Raw genomic sequence first — 22,963 nt, forward strand, 5'->3', positions numbered from 1 at the left:
CTTAGATGCCTACGGATTTGCTCACAGAGCCCCTGCGTTTGCCTCCACCATATCACTGACCAACATAACCTCACCGAACTGACAAGGACTTCACCTAATGCACCTATAGGTCCCCAGCCCTGAGCACAGTGCCCAGCACATGGTGATGCTCATTTACTGTTTGCCCAAGAACCCTCCAGCCACAGGGTCAAGTGCAACGGGCCTCTCAGCTGGTACCGAGATGGCTTTACACAGCTCAAGGGCACAGCTTCTCATGCCATTGAGACACAGGGTGAGAACACTTCCATTTTCCATTCTCTTTCAGCTTTTTCTGATTATACCAGGGATTATGGCCAGTCTGGTGTTTCTGTGTCTTGAACACCTTAAGACTTTCTAATCTTCCTTTTAACAAAAACAGACAGGACCTCAGGCTTAGGGCATAGACAGGCCACAGTCTCTAGGTACAAGTGAACGATATCATTTTGTTTTATTCTATTTATTTTTTATAGTTTCCTTCTATTTATGGCAAGTCTGATTTTCTATTTATGACAGGGATATAAAATATTTTTTAAAATAAGATATAAATTTTAAAGTGAGTCCATTTAAAGGCAAATGTTGAATAAATAATTATACAAGTGGTACATGGATATAGAGTGTAAATACCATCAGATTTGGAAAATAGTACAAATAAAAAATATAAAATATCTCATTAATAATTTTTATATTTACTACATGTTGAAATGATATTTTTGATATATTGGGTTAAATTAAATATATTATTAAATCAATTTCACCTTGATGAAATGTCATAGAACTATACAAACATACAGATAAAAAAAAATGAGTGCATACAGAAAGTGGTGCAATCCAACTGAGTCTGTGGTCTAGGTAGTTGTATTGCACCAATGTCAATTTCCTGGTATTGATAATGTACCAATGGTTAGAGATGTTACCACTGGGGAAAGCTGAGAAATGGGTACACAGGACCTCTTTGTACTATCTTTGCAACTTATTGTGCATCAATAATTATTTCAAAATAAAAAGTTTAAAACTACTTTTGCATCTGCTTTCTTTTAGTTTTTAAAATGTGAACTACTGAACCATTTAAAATTATACATATGCTATAATAATTAAGACAGTGTGGTATTGGCAGAAGGACAGACACAGAGACCAATGGTACAGAGTGGAGAACCCAGAAACAGGCTCACACAATAGGCCCAACTGATTTTTGACAAACGTACAAACGTAATTCAATGAAGGAAAGATGGTCTTTTCAATGAATGGTGCTGAAGCAACTGGACAACCATAGGTTAAAAAAATGAATCTCAAGCTAAACTACACACCATATACAAAAATGAACTCAAAATGAACCACAAACTTAAATGTAAAATATAAAACTTTTGTAAACCTTAGAAGAAAATCTTCAGGACTAGGCATACAGCTCTTAGACTTAACATCAAAAACATGATCCATAAAAGGAAAAAAATGATAAACTGAAACTCATCAAAAGTATAACATTTTGCAAAAGATCCTGTTGAGAAGATGAAAGGACAAGCTACAGCCTGGGAGAAAATATTTGAAAATCACATATCTGACAAAGGATCGGTATCTAGAATATATGAAGATTTCTCAAACTCAATAGTAAAAGAAACCCAAACAACCCAATTAGAAAATGGACAAAAAACATGAACTGATATTTCACCAGAGAACATATACAGATGACAAATAAGCAAATGAAAAGACATTCAACATCATTACCCATTAAGCAAATGCAAATTAAAGCTACAATTAAATATCATTTATACCTATCAGAGCACTTATAAAAAAAATAGTGACAACACCAAATCCTGATGAGGATGTAAAGAAACTGAATCATTCATATATTACTGGTGGAAATGGAAGGTGGTACAGTCACACACAAGCATGGCAGTTTCCTACAAAATTAAACATGCAACTGCCATACACCCCAGAAATTGCACTCTTGAGAAATGGAAACTTATGCTAATACAAAAACCCCTATGTGATTGTTCATAGCAACTTCATTCATAATAACCAAAAATCTGGAAAACTGGTGAATGGTTAAACTAACTGGTACACCCATACCATGCAACACTATGCAGCCATCAAAAGGAATAAACTTGATACACACAACAACTGGGAGGAATTTCCAGAGAATGATGTTCAGTGAAAAAATGCACATCTGGAAAGGTAATATACTGTATGATTCCACTTATATAACATTCTTGAAATGATAAAATTATAGAAATGGAGAACAGGTTAGCGGTTGCCAGGGATTAGGATCAGTGTGAGGAGTGGGAGGGAGGGGGAGTGGTCATAAAAGGGAAACAGGAGGATCCCTTTGGTGCTGCAAATGTTCTGTATCTTGACTGTGGTGATGGATACATGAACCTCCACATGTGACAAAACTGCACAGAACTAAACACACACAAAGGTGCAGCACACACAAAGTACAAGTGAAACCAGGATGTATATTATATCAATGTCAATATCCTGCTTGAGGCACTGTACTATAGTTTTGCAAGAACTTACTGTTGGGGGCAACTGGATAAAGGAAACACAAGGTCTCTCTGCATTATTTGTTATAACTGCATGTGAATCTACAATGATCTCAAAATAAAAAGTTTAATTAAAAATATATATATTACATATGCAGCTTGCTTTGTATTTCTATTGGCCAGAGCTACCCTTGAGTTTACTGGTCCCCATATCCCCCTGCCCCACCTTGGTCCATCATGGGAACAAAGCGCCTGCAGCCCCATAGTGCCTGGCTCCTTTTGTTGCCAAAGACCCTTTTACCAACAGGGTTAACCAACCTCCTTCCTGTCTGCTTCTGTCATCCCGAACCGGTAGTGGCCCAGGAGGAAGGGCTACACAGCCTTGTGGATCTCCGGCTGGATGCCCCCGTAGTAGATGAGGTGCAGCAGCTCCTGCTCCTCATAACTCTGCAGCAGGAGGGGAGGGGAGGTAACGGGTTGGTCAACAGAAAACCAGGGGGGTGGACTCTCTGACCCAGCGGTCCCACTTTTTTTCTTCAGAAATCCTGGCATGAATGAGAAAAGACATATGCACCCCAATATCCATCACAACATCATGCCTAGGAGCAAAACCTAGCAACCACCCACCTGTCCACTGATGGGGAAAGGGGCATCCCTAAATGGTACACCACACAGAGGTTAAAAAGGATGGGAGGCACATCTATCAAGACCAACGAAAAAAGATGTGCAATGTATATCGTTAAGTGAATAAAGCAAAATGCAGAACATGGTGGTGACTTCACAGAAAGTTAAATGCAGAATTACCAGACGACCTGGCAATTCCACTCCTAGGTATATGCCGAAAGAACTGAAAACAGGGATTGAATAGATACTTGAGCACTAACTTTCATAGCAGCATTCATTACTCACAACAGCAAAAAGGTGGGGACAATCAGATCCCCACTGACAGATGGACAAAATGTGGAATAAGTGGTATATATATGTAATTCAGCCACAGAAAGGAATGAAGGTCTAGATGCATGCTACCTCATGGATGAACCTGGAAAACACTATGCTAAGTGAAATACACCAGGCACAAAGGTGTATTTGAGGTTACTAGGGCCCAGGGAGAAGGGAAAATGATGAGTTATTCTTAATGGGTACAGAGTTTCTGTTTGGGGTAATAAAAATACTTTGAAAATGGATGGTGGGGATGCCACAGCACTGTAAATGTTATTAATTATACAACTGAATTGTACAATTAAAAATGAATTATACACTCAAAAGTGGCTAAAATGCCAAAATTTGTTACACATGCTACTAACATAAAAATTTTTAAAAGGATGCAGAACATGTCAGCACTTTTGTAAAAAAAAAAAAAAAACAGGACAAAGGCTGGCATACAATGAATTAAATTTTCTGAGGAATGTTCTGTAAATTTTGCATACTATGCTTATTTGGAAATATTATCTTGAAGTTATTCATCTTGATACCTTGCTAAGAAAATTGTTCTAAAGCATACTGGCCCAAAATGAACATTTCCAGCTGTTACTTCATGTATGAATAATCTTTGCACACACTAGGATGACTTTGGCAACTTTTTTACTGTATTGAAGAGTATATTTTCTCCACCTTCTTTTTTAAAGTTCATATTCAGGCAAAGGCTTTGCAGTTGCAATTAGTCAAGCTGAGGAACCAGCATGTCCTAACTGTACGTGTTTTATGGGTTGTGAAACAGTACTGACAAATGCTGGAAGGCTACTCTGAAGGAGCCCTGTTTCTTCTCACCTCTTTACTTCACATTCCAATATTAATCTCATATTTCAAATCTTCATGCTAATCATAGGCATGTCCAACCATAATGGCAAATGAGCCATTCCTATGTCTCTGTTAGGAATACTGATTTGTATTATGTAGACAGCCTTGTCAAAGCTGTTTAAAAATCAGAGAATTATTTGTGGCAGAGATGTGAGCTTTTCATCAAAAATCCATGTCCTCCTTCCCCACCTGGATTGTTGATGTTCTCACAAATATTGAGGACTGATGGTTTGGTATGCCAAGCCCTCTATCTTGGGGCTTGCCTTTATGAAGCTTGTTACTGCAGAGGAGAGGCTAAGCCTGCTTGTGATTGTGCCTAAGAGTCTCCCCCAGAGTACCTCTTTGTTGCTCAGATGTGGCCCTCTCTCTCTAGCTAAGCCAACTTGGTAGGTGAATTCACTGCCCTCCCCTCTATGTGGGACCTGACTCCCAGGGGTGTAAATCTCCATGGCAATGCAGGATATGACTCCCAGACCCCTCATCATAGGATTGAGAACATCTTCTTGACCAAAAGGGAGAAGTGAAATGAAACAAAGTTTCACTGGCTGAGACATTTCAAATGGAGTTGAGAGGTCACTCTGTGGGCATTCTTATGCACTATATAGATATCCCTTTTTAGGTTTTAGTGTATTGGAATAGCTAGAAGTAAATACCTGAAACTATCAAATTGAAATGATTATATAACTATGTAGCTTACATGGGGTGACAGAGTGATTGTGAAAACCTTGTGGGTCACACTCCCATTATCCAGCATATGGACAGATGAGTAGAAAAAGGGGGACAAAAACTAAATGAAAAATAGGGTGGGATGGGGGGGATGATTTAGATGTTCTTTTTTACTTTTATATTTTATTCCTATTTTTATGCTTTCTGGTATAAGGAAAATGTTCAATAATAGATTGGGGTGATGAATGCGCAACTATATGATGGTACTGTGAACAGTTGATTTTACAGCAGGGATGACTGTACGGTATGTGAATATCTCAATAAAACTGACTTTTAAAAAAATCCATGTCCTCTTCTCCCTGAGCCCACAGCTGGACTCCATTTCCCAGCGTGCCTTGCAGTTCAGCATGACCATGTGACTTGAGTTCCGGCCAATGGGATGTGAGAAGGAGTGATGTGTGCCTCTCTCTGTCTTCTGACTGGGGATAGCTGACCATAAGACCCCCAAGGATGGTAGGACCACAACACTGAAGGAGCCTGGGCCCCTGAATCACTGTGGGGAGCAGAGATACACACCCACCAGGAACACCCACCCAAGACTGTTAAGTGAGCAAGAAATAAAACCTCATGGTGTCAAGCAACTGGACTCAATCTACCTTAATACAGCACTGCAACTAAGAAAGGTGAGATGTGGCCAAACAAGTTGAGAAAGGGTTACAAAAGCATAGCATAAAAAATAGTCATTTTGACCAATTTATTGTTTCAACCAATTTGTCCTTAGATAGTGCCTCCTAATTGGAGAGAACACCAGAGTCACTGGAAGAGCTTTCTCAAAATTCAGATACTTGGGTATCGCTCCCACAGATGTTCAATCAGTGAAGTTGGAATGGAGCCTAGAAATATATAAATCTTTTAAATTCCTCTGGAAATGTGCACTCTCAACTGCAGGGGTTTATGAATGCTATGACCTTTTGAGAAAGTAAGCTGGCAAATCTGGTTAAATTTTAAATGCACAGCAGTCCATTTTATTTCTAGGAATCTACTCTAGAAATGAAAGCATTAGTACAGAAAGGTATGCACTATAAAGATGCTGACTATGGCATTGTTAGAAATAATTAAAGAAAAAAAAAAAGAACCTAGATGCCATTCGACAGGGTAAGATCTGAATCAATTATGGACCATCCATATCGGAGGTGCTGAAGTTCTAACATTCAATATCTCACCTAGAGATTTGAAAGTCCTTGAAATCTTAAGTGACAAAAGCAAGTTAGTCTCTTAAAATACTGATATAATATGACCTCATTAAAAAATAATCCCCATGTAGATATGTCTATGGATGGATTAGCATAGGAAGTGCATGGAAGGGTCCATGCCAAACTGATAACATTCATTAATTCAGGGGATTAGAAGTAGAGGGGTGAAGCAGAGATGATAAATATTAAACATTTTTACGTCATATACTTCTGCATTCTTTGAATGGTTACAATAAGTCGGCCTTCTGGAATTTACAAAAATTATTTTTGGCAAGAAGAAAAACCATCCTTCTGCTTGTCCTGGCATGGGAATCAATTTGTATTTCCACTGAGTCCTCTGGGGTCCCCAGAATAATACAAGAATAGCACCTTCCCATCAATGAGTGGAAGCCAGCCCAGCCCTCCCCAGGGCCCCTGTGGAAAGGCTCACAATAGACTGAGCCAATAGATTCCTCCATTGTGGAGGAAACAGGCACCAACTCTTAATGCCCACTCTTGGCAGCATTTAAATCAGTGTTTCCTGAAGTGGATCCTGCTTTCCACCAGCCATGGGAGGTGGAAATAAATAAATAAATTTCAAGGAATGTCCCATATGTTCTCCTATGCTACCTCAATTTCTTGAGAGTGAAAAGCATATTGGCACAGCTAAGATTCTGAGAAATCCTATAAAGCACAGAAAGCTGTTCAATCTTAAATTTCCCAAACTATTTGACCAGCAACCTTTTTTCCAAAATAAACATTTACCTTCCAGGGACATTTGCATTCTAATAAGAAAATCTTAGAATGTATTCAAGGAATGACTATCTCCAGGTAAAATAGCTAATGGTAGAACCTCAGGTCCTGAGACAGAGAAGGGAGAAAGATATTTGAAGGGTGTTGGGGTTGGTTTGGTCCAATAGCCTCTGTCTTATTTAGCTGCTCTCACCATTCTAGGGTAGTTTCAACTGGGCTGTAAATTCCTTCTGGCTGAGACTATGTCACAGCACCTTGTGCAGGACTGAGCATTCAGCCGATGCTTAATAAATGCTTACTGACTGATTTATCCTTTACTTCCTCCAGGCAAGCATATCTGTTTTCCACCCACTCCCGATCCCCACCCCAAGGAGCAGAAGAGAGCTATGGGTCTTGGAATTCTCAAGAAGACGTGAGGGTCTTCAGTTGGTATATGCAGAACACAAGAAGGCCACCTTGAGTCCCCACAAGCAGCCCCTGCCCCCAGCAGACCAAGCTAAGTCTCCCAGCGCAGACTTACTGTGCTGTCCTGAAGCTACTGCTCCCAGATCCCAGCCGTCAGCCCCTGGCCAGTGTCACAGGGCGAGTCTGGAGACACAATCATGTGATTGACCAGAGCTGACAGGTGCGTCCTCACAGTGGACAGGTGACGGCGGTAGGCAAGCCCTGCCAGAGGAGGGAGGGGAAGGGTCAGCAGCCACCATCCGACACCTCTCTGCTCATCTCGTGGAGCATCCAAAGTGTTCTGTCACTGACAGTCTTACTGCCCCACCGCACTTCAGTGGATACTGAGCACCCTCCTTTTCCAGATGAGGCAGCTGAGGCCAGAGAGGTGACATCACTTGCTGCCTTGACCCTGGGGACATAACAGCACCTTTCACAGCCTCTTGGGGCACCTCCACCCTACTCTGCTGGAAGCCAAAGTATCTAATTCATAGGCTGGAGGCAGAAAGGGGCAGGCAGGAGGGGAGCCAGAGACTCTGAAGGCTCACCATGCCTCACACCACCCTCTGACCCTGAGAGGCTCTCGAATCCAACCAGAGAGAAAGAGTGTGAGAGGTGGATGACCCTCGTTAAAACTGCAGCTGGAAAAGGGAGTCAGTGGCCAGGGGAGATGCTGAGGTGCCCAGTTGCTTTCCAAGATGGCCCTGTGCCCTTAAAGGAATGCCTGCCAGCATCCACCCTTCACCCTGGACACCTGGAGGGTGTCTGGCACAGGAAGCATATGGCAAATGCCAGCTTGGGTTCTGTTTGCTCTGACCATGCCCTTTTCTTCAGGCACTCCCCACCATCTCATCCCCAACTCCTAGAAAGGACCTGGACATTCTGGAGCCTTTTACTCCTATCCACAATGGAAGAATAGTAATAATAAGAAAAATAATAATAGCTGACACTTAAATAGTACATACTATGTGCCCGGGAGCTGTTCCCAGAGTTATATAACTTAGCTCATTTAATTCTCACCACAATCCTACAAAGCAGTTACTACTATTATCCCCATCTACAAGATGGGGAAACTGAGGCACAGACTAGTTATGTCACTTGCTTGAGTCACATCACTAGGAAGTGTGGGGGTGGATTTGAACCCAGGCCACCAGACCCCAGAACCTGGGTTCTCAGCCACCATGTGCACAGCCTCAGGATTGAGTCACATTGTGCAATGACATTGTTTCAGACCCATCTTGACCAACTGCCCTTCTCCCAGGAAGACCTTCCATTTGGATTTAATCAATGCTTTCCAGATGCCTGCTCCATGCGAGGCCCTGCAATAGACTGTGGAGATGGGTGGTAACAGAACAGGCAAAATCCTTGCCCTGGTGGAGCTTATGCCTCTCTCTGCTTCTCCAGACACTCGGGGATATGACCTGCAGGCCTCATCAGGACTTTTTTGGAATCCCTGAAAATGCACGTGTTTTGTCTCTCCCATCTAGATTGTGAGGTTGGTGAAATAAAAACTGCTAAAAATCAGTTCGGTAGAGTGGAAAAAAACAGAGCTTCTGCAGAATCTCAGCTCTGCCACTTAATAACAGTGTGGCCTTGAGCAAGTCACTGGACCTCTCTGTGCGAAGTTTCATCATTTTAAATGGGGGATAATCAGAGTATCTGTATTACGAATTTAGTTTAGTTCCTGGGGAGGGCTCAGGCCACCTTACTCTTCTGCTTTTGCCCACAGAAGAAGAGAACTGACACTAATTGAGCACCTACAACATGCAACACCAGTTTATATATGCTTCTCATATATAAATCCAGAAAATGATCCCTCCTGGGTGTGTGCAATGATGCTTAAACCAAGTTCCCTGCCCCCTGTGCCAGTTTGGATATATTATGTCCCCTAAGAAAAAGCCATGATCTTTCAATCCAATCTTGTGGGCTATTGGGATTAGGTTGTTTCCATAGAGATGTGACGCACCCAACTGTGAGTGGACACCTTTGGTTAGGGTGTGACCTCTGATTGAATGTTTCAATCAGGTGTGGCCCCACCCATTCAGCATGGACCTTGATTAGTTCACTGGAGTCTTACAAAAGCTCACAAATAGAAGGAGCTCAGAGCTCCAGCTAAGACAGACATTTTGGAAGATGGCTGTTGAAAACTGACATTTTGGAGAATGCCATTTTGAAACACAACCTGGGAGCAAGCAGATGCCAGACATGTGCTTTCCCAGCTAATAGAGGTTTTCCAGATTCCAATGGCCTTTTTCCAGTGAAGGTACCCTACTGTTGATGCCTTACTTTGGACACTTTTATGGCCGTAAGACTGTAACTGTGTAACCAAATAAACCCCCTTTATAAAAGCCAATCCAATTCTGGTGTTTTGCATAACAGCAGCATTAGCAAACTGGAACACCCCTGAAAAGTCTCACTGTTCACTGCCCTCTCTTGGAACTCAGGGATAAAATTTATCCCCAAGCTATAGATGAGGACATTGAGACACAGAGAAGTTAATATAACTTCACAGAAGCCAGGCATCTAGGAAGTAAAAGAGAAGTTTCAAAGTCCAGAGCCAGGCTCCTTCCTCTGAAGTTGCTGGCATCCAGTTAGCACTCAATAATCCTCCCCTGAGACCCACATGGCAAAGAAGGCCAGTACATACATCCATAGAAGGCTCTGGAGAGGATCTGGTACTTCATGTTGTCACAGAGAAGCTTCAGGGGAGCCCTGGAGGTGGAGGCAGAGGGAAAAGTTTAGAATAGATTCCCATAGAGCCCAAATTTCATGGACAAGAACACAACTCATCCCTAGAGGGCAAGTTAGAACCAGTCAGAGGGACTGACAAGGACTCTTAACTTTTGTGACAGTTTGAATGTATTATGTCCCCCAGAAAAAGCCATATTCTTTGATGTAATCTTGTGTGGGTAGACTTATCAGTGTTGATTAGACTGGAATCCTCTGGTTGTTTGCATGAAATGCGCCCCACCCAACTGTAGGTGATGACTCATGAGATATTTCCATGGAGGCATGGCCCCACCCATTCAGGGTGGGCCTTGATCAGTGGAGCCATATAAATGGGCTGACAAACAGAGGGAACTCAGCGCAGCTGAGAGTGACATTTTGAAGAGGCGCTACAGCCAAGAGGGACACTTTGAAGAAAGCACAGGAGCTGCAGATGAGAGACATCTTGAAGATGGCCATTGAAAGCAGACTCTTGATCCAGAGAAACTGAGGGAGGACAAATATCCCAAGTGCAACTAAGAGTGACATTTTTGAGGAACTGCAGCCTAGAGAAGAACATCCTTGGAGAAAGACATTCTGAAACCAGAACTTTGGAGCAGATACCAGCCACGTGCCTTCCCAGCTAACAGAAGTTTTCTGGACAACATTGGCCATCCTCCAGTGAAGGTACCTGATTGTTGATGTGTTACCTTGGACACTTTATGGCCTTAAGACTGTAACTGTGTAACCAAAAAAATCCCTTTTATAAAAGCCAATCCATCTCTGTTGTTTTGCATTCTGGCAGCATTAGCAAACTAAAACAACTGTGTAGACATAATTTATCATTGCTCCCTTCTACTATCAGCTCCTCAATATTTCTTTGGGGAATCACCTCCTCCCCAGTTCTCTGTCCTTATTGTTTGGATAAGACAGACTCTACCCAGTTAGCGTATGACCTGGGTTGGAGCAACAGTAACTGGGTCACAGATGGTCACGTGACCCCACCTGGGCCAATGAGAATCAGCCCTGGGAGGGAACTATTAGGAAACAGACACTCTTTTTTTTTTTTTCCTCAAGTTTCTAAGCCAGTGGGATATAGGGCAGTGGATGCTAGGGGCCATTTTGCAACTGCATGAGAAAAGCCTGCCTGAGGGTGAAGCCACCCTAGAAGCAAGCAGAGCCAAGAACCAGAGAGATGGGAGATATTCTTGTTCTGAGCCTCTGGGTCCAGCCATACCGGAAGCTACCATGCTGTGGATTCTCAGTTAGGTCAACAAATTTCCTTTTTTTTTTTTTACTTAAACCAGTTTGAATTGGGCTGCTGTCACTTGCAGAAAGATCTCTACAGTGACCCAGCTGAGCCAAACTGAGCTAGACTAGGATTCAGAGTCTGCTGCTTGCCAAGTGGGTGACAACTCAGAGCTTTCCCTTGCATGGGGATCTTTGGAGCTTTTGTGGTTGTAAGAGGAGAGAGGAGTTAAGGCCCGAGTGTGGCTGAAGGACACAAAGACAACTGAAGGGAATGCTGTGCATCCTCAAACAGGCCAGAATAAAGGTAGAGCCACAAATTTAATCCCAGGGCATCCCAGTGGACACCCAGAAAACTCAGGGACATTGTGGGAAGGATGACCCTTCTATGCCCCCAGGTTATACTCAGGTTACATAAGAGGAGCACCACATAGACAGCTGTCCCACAGTGGACCTGGCTCTCTGCAAGGTGGTGAGCTCCCTGTCACTATAGGCATGTATGCAGATGCTATGAGAGGGTTAATGGGTTAGAGCAGCCTTTATTTATGGTCCATGGACTCTAAGCACAAAAGTCACTTGGAGTTTCTCCAACATGTGGATTTCTGGGTCCCATGTAGACTTAGTCAGGACCTCTAAGGGAAGGGTTCAGTGATCAGTATGTTTTCTACCTCCCCCAGTTGATTCTGATGCACATGGAAGTTTTAGTCTCTCTGGTTAGATCAGTGCTTCTCAAACTTAAGTGTACATGTGTGATATTGGAATCTGGTTAAATATAGATTCTCACTCACTAGCTCTGGGAGGAGTGACTGAGAATTTGCCCAGGTGATGCTGCTGATGCTGCTGGTCCATAAGCCACACATTGAGGAGCCTGGGGTTAAATGACTTAAAAAAAATTGATTCCAGTCCCCACTTCCTACTTTTCTATGACTGAAGACTGGAACACCCACCAGGACAGAGACCCAGCAAGGGAGGAAGAAATCAATTCTCCCAGGCTGGGCCAGTGGGAAACAAGTCCACACTCATGAATTGGCTCACTGGTTCCAAAGAGACTAAAAGCTCTACTGGGAAGGAGGGAGATGAACTGGGGATCTAACTTTAAACAATAAAATAATAAGTGTTATTTATTTAGTATTACCATGTGGCAGGTACCATGCACTGGCCACTTTCAACTATTATTTGATTTGTTCCTTCCAATAGCCATATAAGTAGGAACACAATTCATCTGTTCTGAAGCATGTGTGGTTGTCATTAAGAAATATTTCTGGTTTCTGTCTTCTGTACACAAGGAAGGACCACATTTCCTGGCCCCTTTTGGGTGGGGTCAATGAATCATGAGTGGAATTGACATGTGTGTCTTTTGGGCAGGTGTATTTAATTACTGGTACAAGTCCCTCCAGAGCTACCTTCTCCTCTATCAACATAGCTGTCAATATTCAAGATGGTGGCTGCCCCAACAACCAGGCCCTTGAATGTTGAGAGAGCAGAGCCCCAGCTGATCCGTGGTAGACACAAGCATGCATGATAAATCAAACTCTATTGTACTAAGCCACTGAGATTTTTAGGACTGTTTTTTACTGCAACATAACCCTGTTGATACTGACTGATACATGTAAGGAAGATACAACAGCTAGGACTTCACCAGGCCAGGATTTAACTTAAATCTGGATGATTCCATAGCCAGTGTTCACTCCTCTGAATTCAGTGCAGAGCAAGAAACAGGCAGCCACAAAACTTTGCTAAATCTTCTGGTTTCTTCTATCCCCACCTCAAGCCCTTCATACCTCTCATGGTTGCAGCCACTGGTTGAGCCACCATCAGCTGAGCCACTCTGGGAGCAGGATGAGCAGGAGGATTTCCGGGGTCCAGGTTGCCACAGGGATGGCAGGTTGCTCACGGAGACATCCATCATGTCCTGGGGGACTGTGGTGGGTAGAAGAAGGGACTGAGAAAGAGCCCTGGTTACAGCTGTGGTGGCCTCAGAAACCTCACCACAAAGCAAGCAGCTGATCTCCAGGCGAGCACAGGGATAGGTAAACACCCAGCATGTGACAGTAGGAAACAGTGACCCCAATCATTATCTGACCCAGCACCTTGAGCCCACCTGATCCAGTGAAAACCACCACCAAGATTTGATTTGGGGACCCCAGAAGATGGGCAGAGCCAGTGACAGCTGATGAGGAAGATACGAATCGGAGAGAGACCAGAGCCAAGAAAATAGGCCCAATCCCAGAACAGGAGGCTGAGCCTCACCATGTTGTCATTTAGTTGCTCTTGTAAGATACTGATGGGGGCTTCTGGGGAAAGCTGAGGGTCTCAACCCCCCAGAGACAGACCTCATGAGGAGCTCCTGGTGGTGAGATGGAAGGGAAGCTGTAGAGGTAGGACATACCAGCGCAATACACAGTGGAATCCCTGCTGATGAAAGAGGAGGGCACTTAGGCTACCCATGGTCCAAACTATATAGCTGATCCACAGGGGCGTCTCCAACAGGTTGGCGATGCCCAAGAATCATGTGCTATAGGGGGGCTTGTTAAAATGCCATATGCCCATTCCCCACCCTGGACCTGCTTAATGAAAACCTCCTGGAGATAGGACCCTTGAATCTGTATTTTAAAAACAATTTTGATATAGTGGCATGGTTGAGAACCAACAGGACATAACTGATCTCCTAAGTCTTGGAGACTGTTGACTTCTGATCAAATGTTCTTGGGAAACAGCTTTCATAGTTTCTCTCATTCATTCATTCATTCATTCATTCATTCCAGCTTCATGCAAACCTCACTGTCCACGAAGCCGCAGAGCAAATATACTGGGGACAAATGTATTGCAATTTCTATGGCTAACTTCCTGACTTCTTGGCATTTCCAGAGCAGTGCAAAAATTTTATTTTCTCTAGGACACGGGTTGGCAAGCTGTTTCTATATGGGGTCAAATAAATATTTTAGCTTTGCAGGCCATTCAGTTGTTATCATAACTACTCAACTCTGCTATTGTAGTGCGAAAGTAGCCACAGACAAAACATAAGCAAATGAGTATGGCTGTATTCCAATAAAACTTTATTTATGGACACTGAAACATGAATTTTTTATAATTTCCATGTCATGAAATATTACTCTTCTTTAATTTTTTTTTCAATTGCTTAAAAGTGGGAAAAGCATTCTTGGTTTGTGGGCTATACAGAAGGAGGCTGGATCAGACCCATGGGCCATAGCTCGCCAACCCATGCTCTAGGAAATCATTGCCATGCCTCTGCAAGGATAATTGGCCATAACCTGCATCACCTCTCAGGCTCCAAGGGGAGGGTGGGCTGTGGACTTGGCCCACTTGCCAACAGAGCTCAGTAGCTGACCTGCCTCACCTCTATTCACTGACGGAGTGGGAAGCAGCCTACAGAGTGGGGTTCTTGGAGCCACCAAAAGTGGCTTGTTGTAACACTCCTCCCCAAGCAGACTCACCAATGAGCTCACCAAGAAACACCAGTGGGCCCCTGTAAAACACGTTAGAAAAACATCCCTAGATGTTAGCAAATCTCAGAGAAGCACTGATGAGCTTAGCCCAGGGTGGCAAACACACCTCCACCTTAGCCACTCACACCCACGCAGACATCATCAGTGGATCCCTGTGCTACTGAATCGACATAAAACTCCCAGCTGCCTCCTACAGGGTGGAGACTGGACGGCATTCAGGCATCAGTTTGTCTCCTGCAACCATCTCCCTCAGGACCAAAACTCAAATGACAACATGGCGGAGGTGGCCGGCACCCAGCCCGCGGCGGGGCATCTGGATATTACTGGGGGGCTGCTGCTTCAAGCCTGGTGTGGCGAGAGTGGCATCCCATCCGGCTCATGCCCACTGACTCCCCCTGGCCACCACCAGCACGGACTGGCCTGCAGGAACCACCATACAGGCCAGGCCTATGGAGACAGGGGGAGGGCTGCCCAAAGGGGTTGGAAACAACTTGAGACATAAAACAAAAAGAAAAGGTGAAATGGAAGGTCTCAGGTGGGTAGGACTCCAAGACACCCTGGAGAGCCAATTCCTCAAGGTTTGAACCCTTCCCCTGCCTGCTCCACTTGACTCCCAAGTGTGGTGTCTGATTAAAGGGATGAAGAATGCTGACACTTATAAAGGGCCTACTCTGTGCTGGGTGCCATGCTGGGCATTGCCTTATTGTCCTAAATGACCTGGTAAGGGATGCATTTCTTTTCCCATTTTGTTGAAGAGCAAACTGAGGCTCAGAACAATGACACAACTTAATCACCCAAAGTCCCACCAGGTAGCCTATTTGACCAGAAGTTCCCCCTTTCATTCCACTAGCATCAGCTCTCACTTACAGGCACCTATATTATCACCTTTTACAGATTAGGAAACCGAGGCACACGGATTTCAGAAATAAGCCAAAGGTCACCAGCTAATAAGTAGTGGAGCTGGGATTCTAACCCCAAGTATCAGTTTCCTGAAATCCCACTCATAACCCCTCCTGCTGTTTTCCCATTGACTGCTGCCCATCCCACCATCCTTTCCGGAGATGAGGGGTTCTCAACCAGGTCAGTTTAGGCCACCAGGGGAAAGCTGGCAGCATCTGGAGACACTTTTGGTTGTCACAACTAGGGGTGTTAGCCAGATGCTACTGGCATCTAGTGGTAGACGCCAAGGATGCTGTTGATTATCCTACAATGCACAGGATGGCTCCCCACACAAAGAATTATTCAGCCCAAAGGTCAGTAGTGCCGAGGTTGAGAAAACCCTCAGTAGACCAGTGCAGTCCAATAGCGTGCCAGCATGAGCCAGGCCTGGGGCTTAAAATTTTCTAGTAGCCACGTTAAGACAGTAAAAAGAAAAAGTGAAATCAATATCAACAATATATTCTGTTTGACCCATGTATCCAAAATATTTTCAATTTAATGTATGATCAATAAAAATTATTGATAGACTATTTCACATTCTGGGTTGTGTTTTTTTTTTTTTTTTTTTTTTTTTTTGTAAAAATCATCAAAATCCAGTGTGTATTTGACACTTACAACGCAGTTCAACTTGGACTCACTACATTTCAAGTGCTCAATAGCCATGTGTGGCTTGTGGCTAATATTCTGGACAGTGCAGTATAGACAGGCTCAGAGACAAAGGAAGCTGAAAAAGCAATTATCCGACTGTGAACCTGACTGTTTCAGAATTTGTCTTACCTTCCTCTTGTGCACAAGTGGTAGGCAAAGGAGCAGTTGGTGACTGTTGGGGTTATAAAATATTGAAAAGGGACTGTAGAACCATCTGTGGTCACATCTTCCCTGCCACTGGATGAAGTGCTCTTGTTACTTAAGGCAGGCCTCGGGAAACTTTTTACGTAAAGGATCAGAGAGTAATTATTTTGGACTTTGCAGACCATAGGTTCTCAGCTCTGCTGTTGTAGCACAAAAGCAGCCATGGATAATACATAAATGAATGAGCATGACTATGTTCCAATAAAACTTTCTTTACAAAGCCAGGCAGGGGGCCACATCTGGCCCATAGTGTGTGGTTTGCCGACTTCTGATTTAGGCAATACTCCAGTAAAGACTTCATGCCTAGATGAACACCATGACTGTTTTGGTTAACCCTGCAAAGCTCCAGCCCCTGAGAAAATCAGTCAAGCACAGGGCCACCATTTCCATGTGGGCTACATCTGACCTTGAGGATGAAGGGGGTAAAATCACAACATCCTGCCTCCCAGTCAAAGTAATCTGCATGGAGTGGTAAATAGAGGCACAGACTCCAGAGCCAGACTGCCTGCATTCAAATCCCAGCCCTGCCAAGGAATTAGCCATGTAACCCTGAACCAGTCACTTAGCCTTCCTCTGGCTCAGTTTACTCCTCTGCAAAATGAGAGTAGTGATGATGATGACACCTGCCTGGAGAGGATTTAATGAATGGAGACATAGGGAGCACAAAGAAGTGGGCCTGGCACCCAGCAAGTGCTCAGAATACAATACCTACCACGGCTCCCCAGGCATCTGCTGAGCATCAGGACCCACACTGGGTCCACACATCCTCACACTGAATGCTCAGCATATGATCCTGGCAAGGGGGTAATTTTATCCCCATTCTCCTGACAAGAAAAGGAGGCCCCAAGAGGCAGAGACACTTGCCCATATTGCAAGTGGCAGAGCTGGGAATCTGAGGCTATAGTGGCTGTGCTCTTTCCTCTAACCTGGTGGTTTTCAACTGGGGGGCAATTTTGCACACTTGGGGATATATGGAGCCATTTTTAGTTTTCATGACTGGAGGATGGGGGTGCCACTGGCATCAGTGGGCAGAGGCCAGGGGTGCTGCTCAACGTCCTACAATACACTGGAGAGCCCCCAACCACAAAGAATTAATCTGTCTAAAACATCAATAGTGCCAGAGTTGAGAAATCCTACTGTAAATAAGCTGATTTAGTTGTGGTTTCCTCAAAGGCAGAGCCTGAGACAAGGATTCAAACATAAGTAGTTTATTTGGGACATGCTCCCAGGAATCAGCATTATGGGGTTGAGGAAGTGAGACAGGGAAGGGAGTTAGTCACCAAGCAAGTTACCACTGTGGGCAATTGCGGCTCAATTCCCCTGGGGACATCTGGGAGACTATAGAGAACACAGATTTCAGAGTTTTCCCACCAGAGGGGGCAGGGAGCTGGGCTATTTACACACCAACTCCCATCACTCATTGGCTGAGCAAGGCACTAATTCCCCGAGACTTCCAATCTGCCCATCCATGGGCAGAGAAACCTCTCAGGCAGAGATGCAGGGGTTGAGAGCTGACAGTTGAAGGCCATGCACAGAATGAGAAATACTGAGGGCTGGGGGTGGGCACTGCTAGGATCTGCTCCACCAGCCCATTCTGCGCTACAGCAAGAGAACACGGATATTCCCCAAGTAACGAAAACATCCAGCACCCAGCCTGGCTCCCAGCAGAAGTGTACAATTTATTCATTGGTTAAGAACCTGTGGACCTTCCCAGGAAGGCAGTCACAGGGGATCTGGCCCTGTCTGATTAATCAGCTCTCGGAATGGGTGTCTTAATTAACATCAGTCTTCATGGGCAGTGGGGAAGCCCAGGTCCCCTGGAGACGGAACAGAAGCTGGCTCAGCATCCTGGGGGATTTCACAGTCATGAGCTGAGCCTCTTTAGCAGTGAGGCCAGGAAAAGCCTTGGCATTGGGCCAGGGCTGTGTGAGCCATGCCATCCCAGAGGAGCACAGGAGGGCTCCAGCCACAGACTCTGGGTGGAAACGGGCATGGTGATGAGTACTGCAAGACGCTTAAGTGATGCAAGAACATGAGGCTTTGCAATGAACTGGCCATGGAGGGATATCATGGGTGCAAACACTGGCTAATCCAAGCAACATGAGAACTTAACACTGAGCCTGCCTAGACCCCAGACCCAATTCAGTGATGGATGGGAGCCAGGGGCCTTGGCAAAAAGTGCCTTTAAATGACCTGGCAGAATCAGTCCAACCTTGCCTGGGAGGACGTCTGCTTTCAAAGGAGCCTCTCAGTGCCCAGAACGCTGCCCCTGAAGCAAAGGGAGGCTCAGAGCCATTATCTGTCCAATGAGAATAATGGGGCTTCTGAGGCTTCAATAAAATGAGTTTAATAGAAAGAACCTACAACTCAATATTGATTTAACAGACATCCATATGGTGCTTAATAAATACCAAGCTCCCTTCCAAGCACTTTTCAAATATTAATTCATTTAATCCTCACGACAGCCCCATGATAATGATGCTCTTAATAGAAAGAGTCCATTTATTAAGCATCCGTTTCACGGAGGTTACCATGTACACTGTTTGACATAGATTATCATCTCGTGTGTTGGTGCTTTGTTTCCCCTCCTCTATTCTGGCTACCATGAATTGAGGGCTGGCTCTGTGTGAGGCTTTATTCTATGGGCTTTACATTTGATCATCCCACTGTCTCACTGAATTCCTGAAACATTTTGAAATAACATAACAATAATAATGATAATAATAACAATAGCAGCTAGCAATTGAGTGTTCTAGATGCCTTATCTTATTTAATTCTCATGACACCCTCTTGAAGTACATGCTATGAACACCCCCATTTTACAGATGAGGAAATCGAGGTGCAGAGAGTTAAATGACTTGCCCAAGTTCCACAAGGATTCAGAATGGATTCCAGAACCCATGCCATTGCCACTACCCCATGTTATCTCTCACTCAGCAGTGTTTTTATTAGCTAAGTAGAGAGGGTTTATTTGTTGCCATCTGTGTTTGTGTGGGAGGGGGTGGGACCTGAAGTCACCAAGATCCTAACTTCCTGATTCCAGGCCTCCCTGCTGGTCCCAGAATCTAGACCTCTTGTCTGCTGGTTCCAAATGCCTGGAGTCATTGTCAAGATTAGCTGACAGGTGGGTGTCCCTGGGGTCCAGGGAATAGGGCAGCTTACCAAATTCAGACTGCATGCCAGGGTAGATGATCCTGAACATGTAATCCATGGCCTTGTCATCTTCCTTGTCTGAAGACACGGACTCGGCGGAACCCTGAGGTCTTTGCTTGCGTAGTCTGGGAAATACCTTGCCCTGAAAGAACGTGACCCAATGCAGAGTCCCGGACACACCTGTCCCCCAAGCCTGCCCAGCATGAGGCTCTGGGTGGGTATATGTAAGCCCACAGAGGTGTGTAGGTGTCCACTCCCCAGGGTGAAGACCCTCCCACCCAGGATCCCTGCAATCACCCACCTTCCCTTGCTGGGACCAGAGTGGTGGGTCCAGCTGGCCATGAGGAAGCAGCCCATTCTCCAGGCAGGACAGGAACTGCAGGAGGTGCCCGCCCTTGGGGAAGCAGAAGGGCGGCCTCTGGATCCCATCCTGACTGACCAACACCACCGTCCCACCACTGTCAACTGCCGCCACGACCCAACCAGAGAAGATGCAGTGGGAAGTCACTATGAGGCATGGGGATGCAACCCTCCCAACAAACACATCACCCCACCCCCACCCACGGATGCCAAACCAGACCAGGGGTCCTGCTCCAAAGCTCTGGGAAAGGCCTGGGCAGATGGCCAGGGACAGTTTTTTTTAAAAATTCAGTTTTATTGAGATATATTCACATACTATACAATCATCCATGGTGTACAATCATACAGCTGGGCATTCATCACCCCAATCTATTTTTGAATATTTTCCTTACACCAGAAAGAATCAGAATAAGAATAAAAAATAAAAGTAAGGAGGAGGGGCAAGATGGCAGACTGGTGAGCTGTAAGTTTTAGTTACTCCTCCAGGAAAGTAGGTAGAAAGCCAGGAACTGCATGGACTGGACACCACAGAGCAATCTGACTTTGGGCATACTTCATACAACACTCATGAAAACGTCGAACTGCTGAGATCAGCGAAATCTGTAAGTTTTTGTGGCCAGGGGACCCGCACCCCTCCCTGCCAGGCTCAGTCCCGTGGGAGGAGGGGCTGTCAGTTCCGGGAAGGAGAAGGGAGAACTGCAGTGGCAGCCCTTATCGGAAACTCATTCTACTGATCCAAACACCAACCACAGATAGACTGAGACCAGACACCAGAGAATCTGAGAGCAGCCAGCCCAGCAGAGAGGAGACAGGCATAGAAAAAAACAACACGAAAAACTCCAAAATAAAAGCGGAGGATTTTTGGAGTTCTCGTGAATATAGAAAGGGGAAGGGCGGAGCTCAGGCCCTGAGGCTCATATGCAAATCCTGAAGAAAAGCTCATCTCTCTGCCCTGTGGACCTTTCCTTAATGGCCCTAATTGTTTTGTCTCTTAGCATTTCAATAACCCATCAGATCTCTGAGGAGGGCCCTTTTTTTTAATCCTTTTTTTTTCTTTTTCTAAAACAATTACTCTAAGAAGCCCAATACAGAAAGCTTCAAAGACTTGCAATTTGGGCAGGTCAAGACAAGAGTAGAACTAAGAGAGCTCTGAGACAAAAGGCAATAATCCAGTGGCTGAGAAAATTCACTAAACACCACAACTTCCCAAGAAAAGGGGGGTGTCCGCTCACAGCCATCATCCTGGTGGACAGGAAACACTCCTGCCCATCGCCAGCCCCATAGCCCAGAGCTGCCCCAGACAACCCAGTGTGACGGAAGCGCGTCAAATAACAGGCACACACCACAAAACTGGGCGTGGACATTAGCCTTCCCTGCAACCTCAGCTGATTGTCCCAGAGTTGGGAAGGTGGAGCAGTGTGAATTAACAAAGCCCCATTCAGCCATCAATTCAGCAGACTGGGAGCCTCCCTACACAGCCCAGCAGCCCAGAACTGCCCTGGGGGGCGGCACTCACCTGTGACATAGCACAGTCATCCCTCAACAGAGGACCCGGGGTGCACAGCCTGGAAGAGGGGCCCACTTGCAAGTCTCAGGAGCCATACGCCAATACCAAGGACTGTGGGTCAGTGGCAGAGACAAACTGTGGCAGGACTGAACTGAAGGATTAGACTATTGCAGCAGCTTTAAAACTCTAGGATCACCAGGGAGACTTGATTGTTAGAGCCACCCCCACTCCCTGACTGCCCAGAAACACGCCCCATATACAGGGCAGGCAACACCAACTACACACACAAGCTTGGTACACCAATTGGACCCCACAAGACTCACTCCCCCACTCACCAAAAAGGCTAAGCAGGGGAGAACTGGCTTGCAGAGAACAGGTGGCTCGTGGACGCCACCTGCTGGTTAGTTAGAGAAAGTGTACTCCAGGAAGCTGTAGATCTGATAAAGTAGAGATAAGGACTTCAATTGGTCTACAAATCCTAAAAGAACCCTATCAAGTTCAGCAAATGCCAAGAGGCCAAAAACAACAGAAAATTATAAAGCATATGAAAAAACCAGACGATATGGATAACCCAAGCCCAAGCACCCAAATCAAAAGATCAGAAGAGACACAGCACCTAGAGCAGCTACTCAAAGAACTAAAGATGAACAATAAGACCATAGTACGGGATACAAGGGATATCAAGAAGACCCTAGAAGAGCATAAAGAAGACATTGCAAGACTAAATAAAAAAATGGATGATCTTATGGAAATTAAAGAAACTGTTGACCAAATTAAAAAGATTCTGGACACTCATCATACAAGACTAGAGGAAGTTGAACAACGAATCAGTGACCTGGAAGATGACAGAATGGAAAATGAAAGCATAAAAGAAAGAATGGGGAAAAAAATTGAAAAAATCGAAATGGACCTCAGGGATATGATAGATAATATGAAACGTCCGAATATAACTCATTGGTGTTCCAGAAGGGGAAGAAAAGGGTAAAGGTCTAGGAAGAGTATTCAAAGATATTGTTGGGGAAAACTTCCCAAATCTTCTAAACAACATAAATACACAAATCATAAATGCTCAGCGAACTCCAAATAGAATAAATCCAAATAAACCCACTCCGAGACATATTCTGATCACACTGTCAAACACAGAAGAGAAGGAGCAAGTTCTGAAAGCAGCAAGAGAAAAGCAATTCACCACATACAAAGGAAACAGCATAAGACTAAGTAGTGACTACTCAGCAGCCACCATGGAGGTAAGAAGGCAGTGGCACGATATATTTAAAATTCTGAGTGAGAAAAATTTCCAGCCAAGAATACTTTATCCAGCAAAGCTCTCCTTCAAATTTGAGG

General features: G+C 44.7%; 1 protein-coding gene across 1 annotated transcript in view; it reads right to left on the bottom strand.

The window, feature by feature from the left end:
- The window catches only part of LOC119525009 (small G protein signaling modulator 1-like), a 135,370-nt gene that overhangs the window by 59,768 nt on the left and 52,639 nt on the right, over positions 1-22,963 (bottom strand). Inside the window, 6 exon segments of the mRNA XM_037823706.1 lie at positions 2,814-2,942; positions 7,464-7,609; positions 10,035-10,099; positions 13,123-13,261; positions 19,762-19,894; positions 20,054-20,146. Coding sequence (XP_037679634.1) covers positions 2,814-2,942; positions 7,464-7,609; positions 10,035-10,099; positions 13,123-13,261; positions 19,762-19,894; positions 20,054-20,146 — 705 coding nt within the window.

This window comes from Choloepus didactylus (assembly GCF_015220235.1).
Source record: "Choloepus didactylus isolate mChoDid1 chromosome 23 unlocalized genomic scaffold, mChoDid1.pri SUPER_23_unloc2, whole genome shotgun sequence".
In the NCBI taxonomy this organism is placed as follows: Eukaryota; Metazoa; Chordata; class Mammalia; order Pilosa; family Megalonychidae; genus Choloepus; species Choloepus didactylus.